Source organism: Muscardinus avellanarius, assembly GCF_963383645.1.
Source record: "Muscardinus avellanarius genome assembly, chromosome: 12".
Taxonomy (NCBI): Eukaryota; Metazoa; Chordata; class Mammalia; order Rodentia; family Gliridae; genus Muscardinus; species Muscardinus avellanarius.
This window is the reverse complement of record NC_137798.1, coordinates 80137342-80157645: the sequence shown is the minus strand read 5'-3', so window position 1 is coordinate 80157645 and position 20304 is coordinate 80137342. Positions and strand designations below refer to the sequence as shown.

The 20304-nt window shown below is 39.9% G+C and overlaps 1 protein-coding gene across 3 annotated transcripts in view; it reads right to left on the bottom strand.

The window, feature by feature from the left end:
- The window catches only part of TTLL5 (tubulin tyrosine ligase like 5), a gene marked incomplete at both ends in the record, with an annotated part of 224442 nt that overhangs the window by 166852 nt on the left and 37286 nt on the right, over window positions 1–20304 (bottom strand). For all 3 annotated transcript variants that reach the window (XM_080707336.1, XM_080707337.1, XM_080707338.1), the window contains 3 exons: window positions 9294–9378; window positions 9851–9920; window positions 17472–17554. In XM_080707336.1, the coding sequence (XP_080563462.1) occupies window positions 9294–9378; window positions 9851–9920; window positions 17472–17554 (238 nt within the window). The remainder of the gene's footprint in view (window positions 1–9293; window positions 9379–9850; window positions 9921–17471; window positions 17555–20304) is intronic.

Here is a 20304-nt window from a genome sequence, read left to right as displayed (position 1 = left end):
CAACCGTGATCCCCCTGTCTCAGCCTCCCAAAAGCTGGGATTACAAGCGTGCACCACCATGTGGGTCTGGCTTAAGGAGGAGAGTTTGACAAACATAGGTCTATGTTTGAGAAAGCCCTTGAATTTTCCAGAAACATCCAGGAGTTATCACTCACTCTTTATCATGTCACTCATTGCTAATTCTCACCTTTATATTCCAAGCTTCTTCCTATAGAGATTCTCCAAGCAAGTGAAAGACAGTCACTCTTTGAATTCTTGTGAAATGTAAAAGCAACAGAGGTTGGTCCCCAAAGGCTGGCTGCCCTGACAAAACATTACCTCACAGTCCATCCTCTCCACCAAAAGACCACCACTGCCATCCTCTCCCCAAAAGATAATGACTTTGAGGGGGAAAGTTCTGCTTCCCAGAGAGAGGCTTTTCATCTCTGACTATGAGTACCTGATCTAACTTGATCAACATGAAATGCTGGCAGAACTCCACAAGGAACTGGGCCTGGTAGCAATACATCTGTCACTCCTATACTCCTCTTCAATTCTCTTCTTCGTTTCTTTTCACTGGAACATTTTATTCTGAACCCCAGCAAGGACAAGATTACTATGGTCACAGACTGAGCTTCTACAGAGCAAAAGAAATAAGAAGAATGGAGGAGTGTGGGGTGGGGGGATTACACTTAATGAAAAAGTTCAACTTAATGAAAAGTGGCAAATGAACTAAATAGACACTTCACAAAAGAAGAAATTCAAATGGCCAATAAATGCATGAAAAAATGCTCAACATTGCCAGTGGGCAATCAGAGAGATGCAAATCAAAACTACCCTGAGATTTCACCTAACTCCAACTAGAATGGCCATCATTCAAAACACAAACAACAACAGATGCTGGCGAGGATGTGGAGAAGTGGGAACTCTAAGACATTGTTGGTGGGATTGCAAATTAGTGCAACCACTTTGGAAAACAGTATGGAGAATCCTCAGAAGAATGGGAACAAATCTTCCATTTGATCCAGCAATACCACTGTTGGGTATCTACCCAAAAGAAAAGAAACCAAACTACCAAACTAATGCATGTGTATCTATGTTCATAGCTGCACAATTCACCATAGCCAAACTATGGAAGCAGCCAAGATGTCCATCAACAGATGAATGGATTACAAAACTGTGGGATATGTACACAATGGAATTTTACTCAGCCATCAAAAAAAACTCAATTACACCATTTTCAGGGAAATGGATGGAACTGGAGGACATTATGCTAAGTGAGATCAGTCAGGCACAAAAAATAAGAAATCAGATGCTTTCCCTAATATGTGAGAGTTAGGGAGAAATGGGTCATAGGAGGAACTCTTGGAAGAGGATCAGTAACTTTTAACTCTGTTTACATTGTCTTTGGATATACAATATTTTTTTTATTTTTTAGGGAGTTTATTTAATCTTTTGTTGCCTGTGCCATTGAAATCATATCCAAGAAATCACTTCCAATTTCAATGTTGTGAGGTTTTATGACCCAGATTTTCTTCTAAAAGCTTATAGTATTAAGATTTATATTTAGGTCTTTTATCTATTTTGAGTTAATATTTGTATATGTGTTAGGTAAGGGTCCAATTTTATTCTTTTTCATTTATTATTATTTTTCAACAATATTTAGTTAAAAGACTAGTATTTCCTCCACCAAAAGTTCATGGAAACCTTGTCAAAAATAACTTGACAATGTATGGAAGAATTTATCTCTAGGCTTTTAATTAGCTCCAATGGTTTATATATCTGCCTTTATAACAGTACTACACTGTTTCAATTATTGTAGCTTTATATGGTTTGAAATCAGAAAATATACATCTTCTAGCTTTGTTCTTCTTTGAGACTGTTTTGGGTATCTAGAGTCCATATTCCATATCAGGATAGATTTTTTCTGAAAAATAAATAAATAAATGTATGATAGTTTCACCTAAAAAAAAAAAAAAGAAAAAAATATTCTCTGGTAAGAAAGAAAGCAAAAAGAAATATTGAAATGTTATCTTTAAGTCATCAAAAGTTTGGTACCAGACAAATGAAACTGTTATGTGAGATTATCAATGTTAATATTGTATAAATTGCTATAATACTAGATGTCAACCAGTAAGCCAAGCGTGGAAAGGATGGATGGGGAGGGAATGGGGTGGGGATCGGGTAGGGGCTAACTGGGCGAGATGTGCATGTATGTCCACAAAAGTATTTTCTTTATACCACTATGATGTATGAATACATTGCACCAATAAAAAATAAATTTAAAAAAAAAAAAAAAAAAGAAAAAGTTCCCCTAAAAGGCAAAAGCACTGCACTGTGTGTTTCACTTAGCCTGACAAACAATGCAAATGACCACACAGAAGAAAGGTAGGAACCCTTTTAGATCTTAGAGCTTTCACTAAAGCCTATATTAAATAGACCATAATCATCTCCAGTCACCACTTTCTTCTTATTTTCTACACCAGAAGACACACTAGTCTCAGATCTGATTTTCTAGTCAAGTTCTGATCATCTGATTAACTTATAAAGTTTTTTTTTGTTTTTGCTTTTGTTTTAATTTGAATTTCTTGACCACTATACCTTCTTTTTTTGTTTTTTTATTTTTTTTTATTTTTTTTTTTAATTTTTTTAATTTTTTTTTTATTGTTTTTTTATTTTTGTTGTTTGCAGTACTGGGGATGGAACCCAGGGGCACTGTACCTCTGAGCTACACCCCCAGCCCTATTTTTTAGTCATTTTTATTTTTGAAACAAGGTCTCACTGAGTTGCAAAGGGCCTCGCTAAGTAGCTGAGGCTCTCCACGAACCACGATCCTCTGGTCTCAGCCTCCTGAATACTGGAATTACAAGCGTGTGACACCACGCTCTGCTCCAACATTCCTTCTTGAGGAGCCCAGTGGCAGTAAGAGGTAAATGGGCAAACGGGGTGGGAAGGGAGTCCTGCAGCAATACAGGAGTTTATCTATGCAGGGTGATGGCCCCATTGGGCTCTAAATCCACACAAGGAGAGCATCTCATGAAGCAGTGGCCCAGTAAGGTCAGGAGACCGGCTACAGACAAGGGAATTGATTAAATAAATAAATATGTTGAGGTTAATGGGTAACAGATTTCTCACTTTTGGAGCTCAGAGATAAATACAAAAAGGAAAAAAAGATGGAATGTGACCTGAGTTTTGAACTAGAATTAGACGTACTAATATGAACTCCTAATTTTCAGTGCAGAGATACAGAAATAAATACAAATATAAATATGCATGTGTATATGTATATGTACAATTCATACATTTTGTAGATTATAAGGCCTTAGAGCAATGAGCACATCTAGCAACCAGATTTTGAACTACTCTCCATGACAAAGCAACCAGTGCTCCTTGGAGAGATGACTGATTCCAGGACTAGTTCAGAGACAGAGCAAGATGAGCTTGATAAATCTTATGCTTAAAGGAAGATGAAGTTGTGTCGAAAGGACCCAGAAAGCTAGGTTAAAGAGATTCCCATTGACTGAATCTGGGACAATTGGAGCTTCGAAAGAAATCATGATAGTAAAGGAACCCATTAAATAAAATAGAGATCTTCAAGTCTATATTGGTATAAATATGTAAATAAACAAACAAATAAATAAATGCAAAGAGGGAAAAGCTTCTCCTTGAAGAAAAATGCCAAATAATAAAAACAAAAGGAATGATGGAATTAGAAAATCATCTCTAGGCAATCACTGTTACAATAATTCATTCAGGCAAGAAACTACTTCAGTACATATTAAAATTATTGGGTGACAGGCTGGGAGTTTAGCTCAATAGCAGAGCACTCGTTTGGTATGCATGAGGCCTTGGGGTAAATACCCAGCATAACCCCCCAAAAAAAATTATTGGGTGAAAATGAGATAAAGAATCATATTTTTGCCAGGTGTGATGGCGCACACTTGTAATCCCTGCACTTGGGAGGTGGAGACAGGAGGATGGCGCAGGTTCTAAGCCAGCCTCGCTGGCTTAAAAGACCCTGTTTCCAAATAAAAATATAAAAAATAGGTGTCTGGGAGTGTAGCCCGGAAGTAGAAGGGTCTCCAGGAGCCCTGGTACCACCAAAAAAAAAAAAAAAAATCGTATTTTTGACATGGTCTCAAAGTATCTCCCCATTAGATATTAATTACAAAGGAAAAGGAGGCGTAACTTTACAGTGGAGGAATCTAGTAGATACCATCCACCTTCATCTAGGGTCAAACACCAGTAAATAGTTATCATTGTCATGAGCTGTAATGCAATGAAAAGAACTGCCATTACTCCTGTGGTATTCTGGCCCAAAATACATAGCCTAGGTTTAATATGAAAAAATACAGACAACCCCAAACTGAGGAACAATCTACAAAATGACTGGCCTATAATCTTCAAAAATGCTGAGGCTGTGAAAGCCACAGAACAACTGAGGAACCACTCCAACCAAAGAAGACCAAAGAGACTTGACAACTAAAAATAACATGTGCTCTTTGATTGGGTCATTTCATCATGAAGAACAGTATTAGGATCTTTACCAACATACATAACCAAACCAGGAAAACAAGCACAGAGTTAGTGGGATCCTATAAACTCCTTTCTCTTATTCAAAAACTGCTCTGTTCCTCTAAGAATCTGACACCATATATTCTTAAGGTCACAGTCAAAGACTAAATCTAAGAGAGTTAAGCCTCCTCTTTGATAGTTATAGTTCTCTACGATTCACTACAAATGTAGAAAGAGGAGGCCAGCCTGGAGGAGATCTAGTAGATACCATCCACCTTCAAAGGTGAGTTAGATAGGGCAAATTATCTAACTTTCAGCAGGTGTAGCTGAGCCAGAGAGGCCTAGACCATGAAGAGAAGGAACTTTAGGCAGTCTTGCCAGAAGCCACTGGGTTTCATCCTGGCCTGACCCAGAAAAATCTTATGGAAGAGAAAAAGAGGCCCAAGAGCTCTCTGATCTGCTGTCAACCAGCTGCAGCAGGAGACTGCCAAGTGCTGCAGTGACTGGGCAGCGCCCTGCAGAGCCGTCTGGGAGGGGATTACCAGCCTGATCCTAGGTCTTCTGAGCCAGAAATGACTCAAACTTCACAAACAGCAAGGCCCTGCCAGGGAGGGTGACAACAAGCGCTGAGGAACGCTTCTCCCCCTTATTGGTGTCTCTTCCCCCACTTGCTGCTGTGACAGATTCTGGACACTGTGCAGCCTGTGAGGTAATCTGAATTCCTTGGCAACCACCAAGTACCTGAATTCTTTCAAAACCACAGGAATCCAGCAGAGAAAAGGTAAATATCCCTGCGGAGCCAGTGTTAATTAGCGAGGAAGGCTACTGAAGAAGGAACTGGGGGTGGGGAGGAAAGAAAAGGCATTACAAATGTTTGCGGTCTTTTCTGCATTTCCACTGAATAATATGGCTGTGGCTGAAAAAAGGCAGGCCTGCCTGGAACCCTTCCTGGGACGCTCTCAGTCCCCTGCTGAGCACTTTCATGTCCCCCAAGGTGCTAGTGCTATCTTTGGGTCTCTGACAACACACGTAGTTTACAACTCAATTTTGTTTTAATATATTTTAACTTTTTGTTTTTCTCATTTCAGTGCAAATTGGGCTATTAGTTTTGTCTCTGAAAGGACTTTGTCCAATCATTTAAGCCTTAAATTGGATTCCCCTAAAACTGTAAAATCCACAACAAAGTCTTTTTGAGTTTCACTACTGACAGGAAAAGGAATCTCCACCATTTTGGTGAGAACAGCACCCCCTCTCTAGAAACCGAGTGTCCCCTGCTGGTGCAAAACGGCAACATGAAAGAGGGGTTTGCAAAGTAAGCTGGACCTCTGGGCACCAGAACCACAAACCACCGGGCCCAAATACCAGATAGGCAATTTCATTCCAGCACCTCTTCAATATTCTACCCACATATAAAGAAATAGTGAAAAAGCTCTTATTTGCTATGTGAATAAAACAAGGCTGACTGAAAAATACTAATTTATATAGAAACCAGAGTCTTTTTCTTTAGTAAATTTAAGTAGGTTAAAAAACTTATACAAAATAACTTATTTCACACAACTGTCTTGTGAAATGGACTTGTAGTAACCTAGCACTACTTGAGGCCCCCAACAGAAATGATACAAGATTCTTCCTTTCTAAAGAAAGAAACTAGCGGGATGTGGTGGCCCATGCCTGAAATCCCAACACTTGAGAGGCTGAAGTAGTAGGATCGCACATTCATGGACAGTCTCAGCAATTTAATGAGACTCTGTTTCAAAATTAAAAAATAAAATAGGGCTGGAGTTCAATCCCTAGTTTCACAAAAAAAAAAAAAAGAAGAAGAAGAAGGAAACTATTACTGCCTCCAGTTCTGTTTCTTTAGAAAAGATTATGGTTTTCCTTATTGAGTCTCAAAGTAAAAAGACCTAGTGATCTCATCTCGAACAGATTATCTTCACTTATGTCTCCTTAAAACACACGTGACCCAAACTTACTAGAAGCTGCAGATGTGGAGAGCAGTACACTACTATTGAATGTAATGACACTGCCAAGTGCACTCTGGAGATTGCAAAGAAGCAGGTAAATGCCAAAATACACAGTGAGGAAGAGACAGGAAATCAAGCATATGGGAATCACAGCAGAGAACTGTGCACCCTTACAGACTGACAAACAGTGCCTCAGACTGCCACATGCTTTGGAAAAGCTTTACATTTGCCTACACTTGCAGTAAAGCTAACCAAAGCCCTGTAAATTCACGCTGTATCTTGGATCAGTGTGGTCTGAATATTTACTTATTTATTTACTTATTATTTTTTTTGGTGGTACTGGGGGTTCCTGGATGCCCTTCTACTTCCGGGCTACACTCCCAGACCTATTTTATACTTTTTTTTTAAATTTTTGGAAACAGGGTCTCTTAAGCCGGCGCGGCTGGCTTCGAACCTGCGCGATCCTCCTGTCTCTGCCTCCCAAGCACGGGGATTACAAGCGTGCACCACCACGCCTGGCTTGGGTCTGAATATTTAAATAGCTGTTTTTGTTGGGAGTGGTGGCACATGCCTGTAAACCCAGTTCTTGGGAGACTGAGATTGAATCGCAGGCTGGAGGGGAGTCTTAGCAATCGTAGCAATACTCTCAGCGACCTAGTAAGACCCTGTTTCAAAACAAAACATAAAAAGGGTTGGGGTGTAGCTCGGAGGTAGACCTGAGATCAATTCCTCAGTACCAAAATAAATAGCGGTTTTCCTAATTATTCTGAAAAAAGCACTCATTGATTAAATACATATATATTTATATAATATACTATATATACCACATATATCTATAATTCCTAGTAGAAGGTCAATTCTGTGGGTTCTGATGTCTAGCACATGACCAGTAGCCAAAGCATTTGCATATTTATAGCAAATAAATGTTAGAACTGCTCTCATGTGTACTCTGAACAATAAAGGTCTTAAAACTATGCCATATGCCATATTTTACCCGTACTAATATTGTGGGTAAAATATCTTTGGAATATTATGCAAAACATATTGGCATGATATTCTTGAGAAAGAATGCACATATATAACCTTGATATGTTTTCTCTATTCCAGAATCCAATTTATAATCAGTGCCCAAGCAGGAAAAAGAAAAAGGTTGGGTGAGGATGACAGAAGGAAGAAAAATGGAGAGGCTCATGATACAGAGGAGGGAAATCTCAAAAGTCTCACATTTCAAAACTGAAATCCTTACATCCCTGTGTAAAAGTTAGGGGTATATTTAAGCTTTTTTTTTTAATTCTAGACAATACAGAACAATAAGCAGTCTTATTTATCTCTACCTCAAAGTAGAAGAGCACACATAGCACATTTGTCTACAAAGACTATAGAAAACTTCTCTCCTATGAAAACTTGGTTAGCGCTAATAGCCAGTCTCTGCTCAGATGCCTGGTCAGGCTTTTATCCAACAACTGGGAAATGTTTTAGGTTTTCCCCTTTCTCAGTTTTCAAGGGACAAGAGGCCAGAACTATGAAGTTTCAGTAGCCTCCAGTGCTCCCAGGGTTCAAACTCATAAATCTTAGTTAAGAATAAGACAGGGCTTATAAATGCTGTCATTGCCACCTAGAGGTGAAGGGCAGACATGGCTCAGCCGGCTAGAAGCTCTGGCTAGTCCACCCTCTGATTCTAGTCAGAGTACAGCAAAGGCAATTAAGTATATGAAATAATTAAAACACTACTCAAAAACAGTGATGGTCAGAGTATAGTAACATGTCAAAGACACTATATGTAAACAAAGATGCTCAATCTTAGGTTCTGTGAGGGCAGAGATTTTATCTATTTTCTTTATCACCTATACATAGTCAGCCTTTTTTCCATGCTATTTCCTATCTTGAAAGTGCATTTTTCTAAAATACAGAAACACATGCAGATGATGTCTTCACAGCTTGTCATGACTGCCAACAGATGCAAACTACCATCCGCATTCTGTGTTCTACAACATCAAGGCCACTGCACATAAGACCGACTCTGGGCAGACTAGTTGGTTAAAAAAAGAGAAAAAAAAATTTTTTTTTTTTTGGGGGGGACACAAACACAGCACTTATTTTAAACAATTTAAAGGGTTTACAAAGACATTGCCATCTATGAAGTTCTGTAGATATGGGAAACAAGAAAACTCCAAATTATTATAACTTGAACTAATTTTAAGTCTCATTATCTGAAAATCTACAAAACACATCAAGAAAAATAGAATAAAATATACGAGAACACTGCAAAGTATTGAACTTGCATATTAAGGGGGGAAGCAGCTAATATCACCTTAAACATGAAACAGGACCAACAGTTCAGTCAAAGGGTTCCATTCCCTCCTACCCTGCCCCCATCCCTGTGGCCAGTCTCAGAAAAGTGACTTGAAGTTTCTTTGGTTCTGTAAGTATCAGTTTCTTAAACTGCAAAAATACATCAGAACTATAAAGCTGTTTTAAGGATTATAATACCTGGTTTATGATAAATAAGTAAATGTGGCATTCTTTTCTAGATCTGTTCTGAAGAACAATGACAATTATCATAATGCCCTAAGGTCTTCATAACAGTTGTCATTGCATGAAAATACCCTGCAACCTAGATCTCTGCTGGGAAAAGTATGTGTTTATATATACTTTGTGTGGATAGGCAAGTGAGGCGATAGAACATGAAGACCACTTTCTGTCATTTGAAGCCTACTTGGGTATACTCTATTTTCCTGAGTTGAACAGAATAGAGAGAAACAGCCTGGACTTAGAACTCTCTAATGAATCCACTCTACCCACACGACCCTTCCTCCCAAAAGCAAGGTGTCTCACCTAGCCAATCCTTCTTCATAGAGATAGATGACAAGAGGGTCGTAGGAAGTCACGAGCACATAGAGGCGCACGTCAAACTTGAAATCTAGGAAAAATATTTGGATTCACAGGAAAAACTAAGTTCATCTGTTTTCCATCACAGAATAAACTGATCTAAATAAAACCAACAACTATGAAGAAAGAACATTCCTCTCTTCACACTACCCATAGCCTTGCCTTTGAGGAAAATAATTATTCTATGTTATGGTATTATATAGCACATTATTCTATAGTATTTAATTAACATATAATAAGCTGTAGTTTTCATACACACACACACATACACACACACACACACACACACACACACACACACACACACACCAATTGCTGTATAGGCTATAAAGTACTTTCCCTTATATTATCTCATTTCATCTTTAACACAATCCTTCCTGATAGGGAATCAACTTTATTTCTGAAGGCACAGGTGCCATACAAGCTTTAAAAAGACATCTGGAAAGGTTAAAAAGTTTAGCAAGACCTAGTCCAATATAGTCAAGAGTTTAATCACAACTCACCATCTATGAGCAGGGGGTTGTTAATGTAACGAGAGACCAGGATGTTCTCTTCCAGGGAAATCTGGTTTGGCTATTGTGTAAAGAGAAAGAATGAAAGGGTATAAACGCAAAGGGATTCTCATTTGTAATAAAGGAGTAGAGTTCTTAACCTTAACCTTTTAAAAAGAAATGATAATGTGGAAAACTAAAACTCTAGGAAAATTTTTCCTTTAAGATACCATATATTCAGTTGGCCCGAATACATAACATACCACTTCTATAAATAATATGGGTATTCAATTACAATGGGAAAAAAGTAAATTTACACAGCACCTCTCACATAATAAAGCCTAAACATCTTTAAAGGTTCATACACATGATATTAAATAGTTACTTGCCAAGAAAATACGAGCTACTTAAAAAATAAAAGCTTACTTCTTACAAAATGTAAAATACAATGGAAATTTAAAAACACTATGACTATTCTTAAATCCAGGCTCTAATAAAGCTGTTTAGAGAACTTACAGATCTGCAATGGATCCTAGAATTTCCTCTGTGAAATGGAATAGGTGTCTGACTGATTCATTAAGGGCACCTGCCAAGCAACTGTATGCAAAGTCTGAATTTGATCTTTTAAAGATTTTTTCAATGAAAACACAAGATGTTTAGACAATAAATAGTGAGTGCTGTTGGATACTGGAGACACAGCGATGAAGAAAAGACATACAATCTTTGCCCTCGTAGAACTTGAGATTTTGTAGTCCCTAGCCCCAAAAGGTTTAATATTTAGGTAGAGAGACAATATATGTAATCTCACAAGAGCAAAAATTTCTCAAATACAAGATATCAGCTTGCAAAGTGGACCAGTCAGGCAGAACCCCTCAGGGAAGCCTCATCCTGAAGAATATGTGCAGAAGTGAGTGTTGAAAACTATCAGGCACATGGTAGGAAAGAAAAGATACCACTGTGGGAAGATGCCACACATAAGGCCCAGTAGAAGGGATAGTAGACAGATTCATGGTCCTGGGGCTTAAAAGCCTGAACTGGGTAATAATAAATGAAATGATTGAATAACTAGGAGGACGGGACCCCCTTGGCAAATGGATTTAAACCCCTGGCAAGGAGAATTCAATTCAACATGGTGGGAAGCAGAAAATTATTGTGGAGTCTAAAGTAAGATTAAATAGAACAACTCCATGTATGATTGGGTTAAGACAAAGTGATCAGATGCAAGTCAGTCAGCCCTTGCAGGACAAAAGGCCTCCAACAGGGAAGTGGCAATGATAATGGCTAAAACAGCAGCTCAGAAAAAACTTACTAACATTTGCAGAAAAATGAAAACTTAGTAAATGTTAGGGGCATGATCTAAGTTATGTACTAGATAGAACCCAAGTAGTATGCCTTAAAGGCTTACCTTTTAAATACTATTCATAGTTTGCCCTAGTATTCTGCCCCAAAGTAATTGTCCCCAAACTCAAAAGTTTATCTGTTTTATAAGACATTTCTGATCCCAAGTCCTGAAACTGTTCATAAAACAAGGGTCATTCTGTGACCCATTTACAACCACAATGAGCAACTCTGGAGGATATTAGGACAACCAGATTCCCCTCTCAATTCCCACTACCATCTCAAAGTCAGAAGGCAACTTTCCCAACCCATCTCTATGTATCATGAGTACAATGACATCAGTATTGATTCATCTCTAATGGACTCAACCACCCACTTCCTGATTCCCTTACACTGTGTGATCAGTTCTCACAAGTACTATCTCTTGAGTCAGTTTAGTGAGTAAGAATTGATACAATCACCATACAAATCAGTAAGCTATAGGCTGTATTCCAAGCCTAGCATTAATTAATCACAGCTGCCTTCCTTCACCTAGATAGCACCTCCAGGCTACAATAGATATATGTCTCTGAACCACAGAATATACTAGCAGTGGTCTTCATTCATTGACACCAAATGCCCATGCCTACTTCCTCTCTTCCCTCCTCATCATCCACATTTATCCACTCAGTTGTGCATAACATAACTTTATTATTTAGGTAACTATAATATGTGTCCTATTGTCTTTACCTCTCATTTCTAACTGCATTAGGAATTAAATTATAAGCTTATAGAATAAAAGAATAATGGGATTTCTTTGTTTAGTGTTGTGCACTAAAGAGCAACTAATGAGAGCTTTTTTATACCCTCAAACCTATTTATTTTCTTTTCATCAATCCCAAATTAACTCATTTTAAATTATTTCAATTACAGGCTCAAATTTCCTCCCAAAGTAAGCTAAAGCAAGAATCTGAATTGTTGGAGAAGTTGGAAACATAGCTACATTCCTAACTGGACCTTAAGATGAAAGCTCCTGGTATGTGTTAAGTTACTATAGAGTAGAATAGCATAATAGTCATGAGCGGTTCTTCACTCTGCAATCAGGTGGACCTGAGTTACAACCCTGACTCTATCACACACTAAGTAAATAACAATAACATCTCAAGAGGTTCTTAAAAATACTAACTGAGATAGTATCTGGAAGGCACAGTGGTAGGTGCATGTTAAATGCTCAAGAAATATCAGTTATTATTATTACTGCAGACTCCATAGTATCTCCGTGTTTCTAACTACTAAATTCCAGAACTCTTCTTCACAGTATGCCACATGACATTCTACTCAGAGCAGTGTACTGAATTACAGTGAAACATTAAGAATTAGGAGATACATAACAATTAGGAGAATGTTTCAAAAGGCTTTAAGGAGGGACAGCACCTGGCACACAACAGGCACTTCCCAAATATTTGTTGAACAACAAGAAAAGAGAACGTAAGAGCCAGGCATGGTGGCGCACGCTTGTAATCCCAGCATTTGGGAGGCTGAGATAGGAGGATCCGAGTTTGCAGCCAGCCTCAGCTACCTAGTGAGGCCCTCCACGAGACCCTGTTTCAAAATAAAGAATTAAAAATTGGGCTAGTGTGTAGCTCAGAATGCCCCTGGGTTCCATCCCTAGCACCACACACACACAAAAAAAAGAATGTAAGATAAAAAAATATACAAATAGAAATGGGAGAATATATAGCCAGGCATGGTGGTGTACGCTTGTAATCCCCGCGCTTGGGAGATGGAGACAAGAGGATCACGTAGGTTCGAAGCCAGCCGCGCTGGCTTAAGAGACCCTGTTTCCAAGTGAAAAAATATAAAATAGGTCTGGGCATGTAGCCCAGAGGTAAAAGGGTTCCATCCCCAGTACCACCAAAAACAAAAACAAAAAGAAAGAAAGAAAGAAGAAATAGGAAAATACAGAATTATATTCACATGTATAAGAGTAAACAGTGACCTCAATCTCGTGCTACTTCAGCATCTCAGGGAGGATAACGTGGATAACGCGAGACAAGGATGGCTGAATTGGACACCCATAATCAAATGCATACCGTCATCAGAAAACAGCAGGTACTTCCCTCCTCTACTGGAATATTCTAAATTGGGAAAATATGGCATTTAGTAATGGTTACTGAAGGAGCTGGAGCAGAAGCAGCTTTGTTCCCTTAGCTATATTTCCAGAACTAAAGAGCAGCACATCCTTAAGAGGCCATGTAAGCCAACCAAACAAGATGTTTCCATCCACGGGAGAACACTCTTCTCTCTTCAGTATTACATAAAAATAATGCCTTTTCTACCCTTTATCCTGTTCTCCTTCTAGTTAAAGTTGCTATTTACGGATATTTTCCAAAAAATTCTGGCTACTACAGGGAGGTTTTAATAAGAGGCCCTCTCCCACCAGTGGGAAGAAAGGGACAGATATTTGGCCCTCACACCTAACTCCATCCCCCTGCCATAGTTCCTCATCCACTCACAGGAGTCCTGCACACAGACCCTCCTCCTGGACAGTCTCCCTCTCCCTTAAATCTGAAGGGAAAGCAGGCAGCAGTCTTGGAAAGAGTTACTTCATCCATTTGGCTAATGGGTCACATATTCCACGGGAAAGGATCCAGGTATGGAAAACAGGGGATGGTTAGGCCTTCTGTGTAAAGAGAGGGGAATATTAACTGCAAGGCTTGTAGGTCTAGGTAGAAGGTGGTAAAATTCCAGTTTTGGGGGTGAAATGAGAATATGTTCCCATTAGGTCCACAAGCTGCCAGCTTCCCGCCTGCCTGTTGGCATCTTCCCAGGCTTCTGTCTGGCACCTCCACTAAATACCTTAAAGAATCAAATTCATTCCAAAGCTTTACCGAGGGGGAAGGGCTAGGCAGAAGGTCCTGCCAACTACTTTCATCTATGCAGGGGGTCCCCAGGGATGCAGCCAGTGAGAGGTGGGAGGGAGTGAAGAGACTCTCACAGAGCTTGCCAAACCACGCATTCTCTAAAGACATGTCATTCCCTTTATGAGCCTCAGCATCAGTGAAGAGTTAGGGCATGGGGTTCTCAGCCCCACCAAGGCAAGTTTAGCGTTTCCATTTTTATGATGTTAGTTTTAAAAGAACAAATCACTAGGGCAAAAGAGCATTCGAGAAGAAAAAAGTCCCAGATGAGCTGGGAATGGATACTATTCTTTTTGACTCATGTTTAAGAAAATAAAAAGCAAACTTATACCATAGCTAAATTTCAATAGCTATTCCATTTGGCAGCTAAAACCCAAACCTACACTATCACCATCTATGAGATTCAAACAACACTGGAGCTCTTGGCACATAACTGAAGGAAAGGCTGTCGGACAGGAGCCTTCACGCCAAGGTCAGAAACACAAGGAAAGAACAAGCTGAGGCACGTAACCCGCTTTTATGTCTCATGAAAGCCATGGCAGAAGGCCTCTAGAGTGACCCTGGCAGGTAACGGGACTCACAGCTGGGCCTAGTGCTGCACAAGTTTCTCGGTCATAACCAGATCCTAATCTTTTTCAGCATGAAAGGTCTGGCCATCATTGTTTACTGTCCAGTTTTAAATCCAGACTGATTTGAAAGATTTTCCAACATGAAAGACCCCTCTGAAAGTTTGTTTCTGCACACATAGGAAATAGCTCAATGTGAAAAGATAACTGGGGAATTCAAGATAGAATACTGGCCACACAAACAACATATCTTCCCCCCACCTACTCTTCCCTTCCAGAGTTCCACTGGAAGGACAGAAAGGATATTTTCAAAAGAACATGATAACAAGACTAGAAAAAGTAAAAGGAGCCAGAAGAGACCAGAAGCTAAGGAAAATCCTGAAAGATAAAAAGCAGATAGAAGAGCTGGGCACTGTGGTGCATGCCTATAATCCTAGTACTTGGGAGGCTGAGACAGGAAGACCATGGGTTCAAAGCCAGACTTAGCAATTTAAGGAGGCTTTCAGCAACTGTCATGGTTTGGATTTAGAATGTCCCAAGAGCCCACACGGAAAGAGGCAGCAATATTAGAAGTGGGGCTTTGTTGCAAAGGAGGGGTTCCTGGGATGTGGCCTTGAAATTATATAGCCCTCCTCTCACCTCCCTGCTCCCTCTGTTCCCAGCCACTTCAGACCATGGTCTTACATGGACTGAACCCAGAATTTTCAACAACAACAAAAAAAACTGAGCAAATAACCTTCCTTTTGGATTTTAACAGTGATAATGCTGATTGAGATATCTCAACTTAGTGAGACCCTGTTTCGAAACAAAAAATAAAATAAAGCTGGAGATATAGCTCAGAGGTAGAACATCCTAGTGCCACGGGGGGTGGGGGGGCTGGGGTGCAGGGGGGGGGAGCAAGCAAATGGGATCAAGTTGAAAAACCAGAGTAGAAGAAGCCCTAGCCCAGACTATGAGAGGGATGTAATCTTTCAAAGGAAGCCCTGCAAAGTTCTACGCTGGCAGTCAATAAACATGTAAAGCCGGGGTGGGCCAAGGAACAAGAATCAGATAATTCACAAATTCACAAATGGCACTGGGAGTTGGAGGCCAGTGAGCCTTCTGCAGTATCCAAAGCAGCCGCTTTTGTAAGAGCAAATCCACCAATGGTGTTTTGGAGTTTTGGGAGGCCATCTTGTGGGTGCAGATGTCTTATGGAGAAGAAAAGAACTTGAGGCCACTTTATCCCCAACAGACATAAAAAGGAAAATCAGGAGAGGTGTCTCTTCCCAAGACGGAAATCACCAGTATCTCTTCTGCAGTTACTATGAGGCCCAACCTACTTGGCAAGGTGGAAGGGGCCCTGCTCTTCATCTACACCCTCCACCACACAAAGCCAAGCCTGACAGTCAACACACTTTGGCCTTCTACAAAATGCACCATCAGACTCTCGCCAGAAGAAGGCTAACAGGGAAAGAGTCTACACAATTGTAAGGAAACTCTGACCAGCCAATTTGAATGGAGTCTTTTCTTCATATATATGACCCAACACCTAAGGATCATAGAAATTAAGAAAATCTAACACCAGGAAGAAACACAAGCCCCCAAAATTCTTCTAGAAGAAAACTTTAAAGAAATATTAGTATCTTTGAAAAAACAGGTGGGCAAACTTCATCTATTAAGCAACAGTAGGCTATTATTTACAAATAAGAGTAAGAAGCCAAATAAAAAATAGTTTCTGGAAACTAAAATATGATAGCCAATTTAAAAATACAGTGGATAAATAAGTTAACAAACTAGATCATGCAAAAACTGGTCATCTAAATTATAAAGATGGGAAAAGACAAAAAGTAAAAGTGAGAAAAACAGTTTACATAAAGACCCAGAATGCCTCAAAAGGGGGTTTTAAAAGCATAGACAATAAGAGGATAATTCCCCCAAATTAAAAGAACTACACTGTTGAATGAAAGGGCCCACTAAATGTCCAAGGAAAAAAAGTCTAGACTTAAATAAGGTTAAATTTCAGAATCTCAAAGCTGTAAAGTCTATTTGTATTGAAGTTAATTTTTTTACTCAACTTATAAAGGACAAAAACTGAAATGATAGTTATTAAATAGAATATATATGTTATAACTCTTTATAACATGAAAATAACAAATCAAATTTAGAGATGAAATGTGGAAGAATGGAAAGGAGATGTGAGCATAATAGATGTCAAACGGTAATAACCCAAATACAACAGAAAGCTCAGGGAGGAAGAAACACAGACCACTAGAGTAAGTTACTAATTGTTGTAGTAAGGTGAGACTGCAGTTAGAACTTTATTTCATTTATTTTTGTTATTAAATTTTAAAACAACATTTTGTGAAATTTTTGCCAAGAACCAAGATACTGATAGCTTTTGAAAAGAGAAGGAAGAAAAGCAGAAAGTGGAGGTGGGGAGCAAGGAAGGAGAAGCAGTATCAAGAATGCCACACCAAGTCAGTGTTAGTGGACAGGCTAACTCTGAAAGCAGAAACCCACAGCTCTGTCCAACTAAAGGGACACATTACCAATGAACACTTCACGCTCGGGAACTACAGGACAATGTGCTGACGCAGAAGAGCTAACACTTCTCTGCCGACATAAAAGGCTGCCTTTCCCAAACTTAATCAAGTGATTTTTTGGCTACTAAATCGTGTTCTGGCATGGGAGGAGGCTCATGGGAGGAGGCTACTGCCAGCAGGGTGAACAGCAACCAGCTCACACCGTCTTCCACTCACTTCTGAAAGCAGATTTTGGAAGCGAACAACTGCTGTTAATGAGAAGAAACCATATGAATATCAGATCTGCCATCTTTTGCATACTTACATTGTTGATCAGGTAGACGCCCCGCCCCCTAGAAGAGGCCACCGGTTTTACTATCCAAGGTCCCCGGTCCTTTGAATATGAATCTGCTCAAAACATTAGGAGGGGAGAGAGAGAGAGAGAGAGAGAGAGAGAGAGAGAGAGAGAGAGAGAGAGAGGAGAGAGGAGAGAGGAGAGAGGAGAGAGGAGAGAGGAGAGAGGAGAGAGGAGAGAGGAGAGAGGAGAGAGGAGAGAGGAGAGAGGAGAGAGGAGAGAGGAGAGAGGAGAGAGGAGAGAGGAGAGAGGAGAGAGGAGAGAGGAGAGAGGAGAGAGGAGAGAGGAGAGAGGAGAGAGGAGAGAGGAGAGAGGAGAGAGGAGAGAGGAGAGAGGAGAGGAGAGAGGAGAGAGGAGAGAGGAGAGAGGAGAGAGGAGAGAGGAGAGAGGAGAGAGAGAGAGAGAGAGAGAGAGAGAGAGAGAGAGAGAGGAGAGAGAGAGAAAGAAAGAGAGTCAAGGAACATGAGTTTATTATCTTAAATTTCATCAACAGTTATCTACTCAGGTACCCAAAGAATCTTCAAATTTCTAGCTGGAGGGCAGCAGCTAAATATATCTGCATTTTTGGACTAGCCTTAAAAAGGAAAGCGAGGGGGGTAGAAGACAATGGAGAAGAGGGGGAAGAAAGATGATGACAAAATTATTCACACAATTATTTCTTCTACCATTTCCCCTCCTCCTTAAATGAGAGGATGGAAACAAAGTACGGCAAAAACCTGTCTACTTAGTGTATCGCCACCACTAACAACCTTCAGGAATCTTTGAAATTCTCACCTCTGTTAACTAAAGGACCTTCAGCAAACAGTGACAATGTAAGTCAACTGTACGATCTAGTATAGTTACTTTCCTTAAATAATTCCTCTGAGCTTCTAAGATAAATTCCTTTAAGTCAAGGCAAAGAGGCACAACAATTTACAAGTGAATGCAGGAGAATTTGCTTTTTGTGCCCCACATTTAGCTTTACTTTTTAAAATACTCTTTTATTGGTGCATAATATCATCACATCATAATGAAGTTCAGAGTGGTAGGGACATGCGTGTACAGCATTTGGTGAGCCCCTCCCGCTCCCTCCCATGGCCTTCCCTATACATTATTTTGAGGCTGGCATTAATAATTCCATATATGTATATAAGATCAATGGAAGTTTCTTTCATTAATTCTCCCTCCCTCACCATTACCCCCCTCCCCAGACCCTCTCCACTGCTCCACTGGGGTTTCTCCAACTTTATCTAAAGTCCCTCTTAATCCCTATTGCTCTCTAGCCTCCACATATGACACAAAACGTATGACCCTTCACTTTCTCTGATTGGCTAATCTCACTTAACATGCTCTCCAGGTCCTTCCATTTTTCTGCAAATGATATAATTTTGTTCTTCCTTATTGCTGAGTAGAATTCCATTGGTATACCCTATAGTAATCCATTCATCTGATGATGTTCACCTAGGCTGGACAACACCAAGACTGGTTCCATGATTTGGCTACTGTAAATTGTGCTGCTACAAAAATGGATATGCATATATCAATATAGTATTCTGATTTCAATTCCTTTGGAAAGATACCCAGGAGTGGTCAGAGCTGATCGTATTGTGGATCTATTCCCAGTTTTCTGTGGAAGCTCCACACTGATCTCTATAGTGGCTGCAGTAATTTGCAATCCCATTAACAGAGTATAAGGATTCCTATTTCCCCATCCCCATCTCTTTGCCAGAATTTGTTATTTATAGTGTGTGTGTGTGTGTGTGTGTGTGTGTGTGTGTGTGTGTGTTACTGGAGACTGAACTCTAGAGCATTCTACCTGTAAGCTACACTCCCAGGCCTATTTTTTAAATTTACTCATTCATTCATTCTTTCTTTTTTTTAAAACAGGGTCTCACTAAATTGCTGAGGGCCTCTCTAAGTTGCTGAGGCTGGGCTCCAACCTGTGATCCTTCTGTCTCATCCTCGCAAGTACAGGGATTACAGGTATGTGGCACCATGCCCAGCTTATTGTTTGCATTCTTGATGCTTGCCATTCTAAGCGGGGTTAGATGGAATTTCAGTGTAGTTTTGATTTGTGTCTCCCTGCTTGCTAAGATGTTGAACAATTTTTCATATATTTGCTGGCCATTTGTATTTCTTCTTTTGAGAAGTATCTATTTCATTCAGTTGCCTATTTCTTGATTAACCTTTGGATCATGAGAAGAGAAAGCAGACAACTGACAAGTGGGACTCCCAAAGGCTTGCATGTGGTCTGGGAGAGGGAGATGCACCGTCTTCCACTTAGGAAAAGTCAGTGCTGCTGAGTTCCCCCTGCCCAGACTGGAGAGAGGTGGTCTAGCCTTCACTCTCCACTCTGCCCTTTCCTGTGCTTATGAAACATTTTGGGTGGCCAAAATGGTTATTGTTTCAAGCAGAGAGGCAAGAATGAAAGATCAAAACTATAATATTTGGGGTTTTTTTATTTTGCTTCTCTGGAAGAAGAGAAAGTGTGTGTAGAAATAAATCAATTAAATGCCAGTGTTTCTGAATAGATCTCACAAGGCCTCCTGTTTTCAAAAGTGTCTAGAAGTTCTGCATCCGTTCCTCTCCCTGGGTCACTTGCCGACAGCTGCTGCCTCCTCCCCTTCCCTCTCCCTCTGACAGGAGCCAGTCTTTTCCAGGTCTCCTGAAAGAAACCTGACTTTGTTAGTGTCACAAACCATTTCACCAGGATAAAAGCAACCATCTTTGTCCACTCTCTCCCACCTTCCCTGGTCTTTTCCCTAGATGTCATTTAACAGAATTAGAAAAATTGTAATGTGCCATACAGAATCTAAAACTCTGA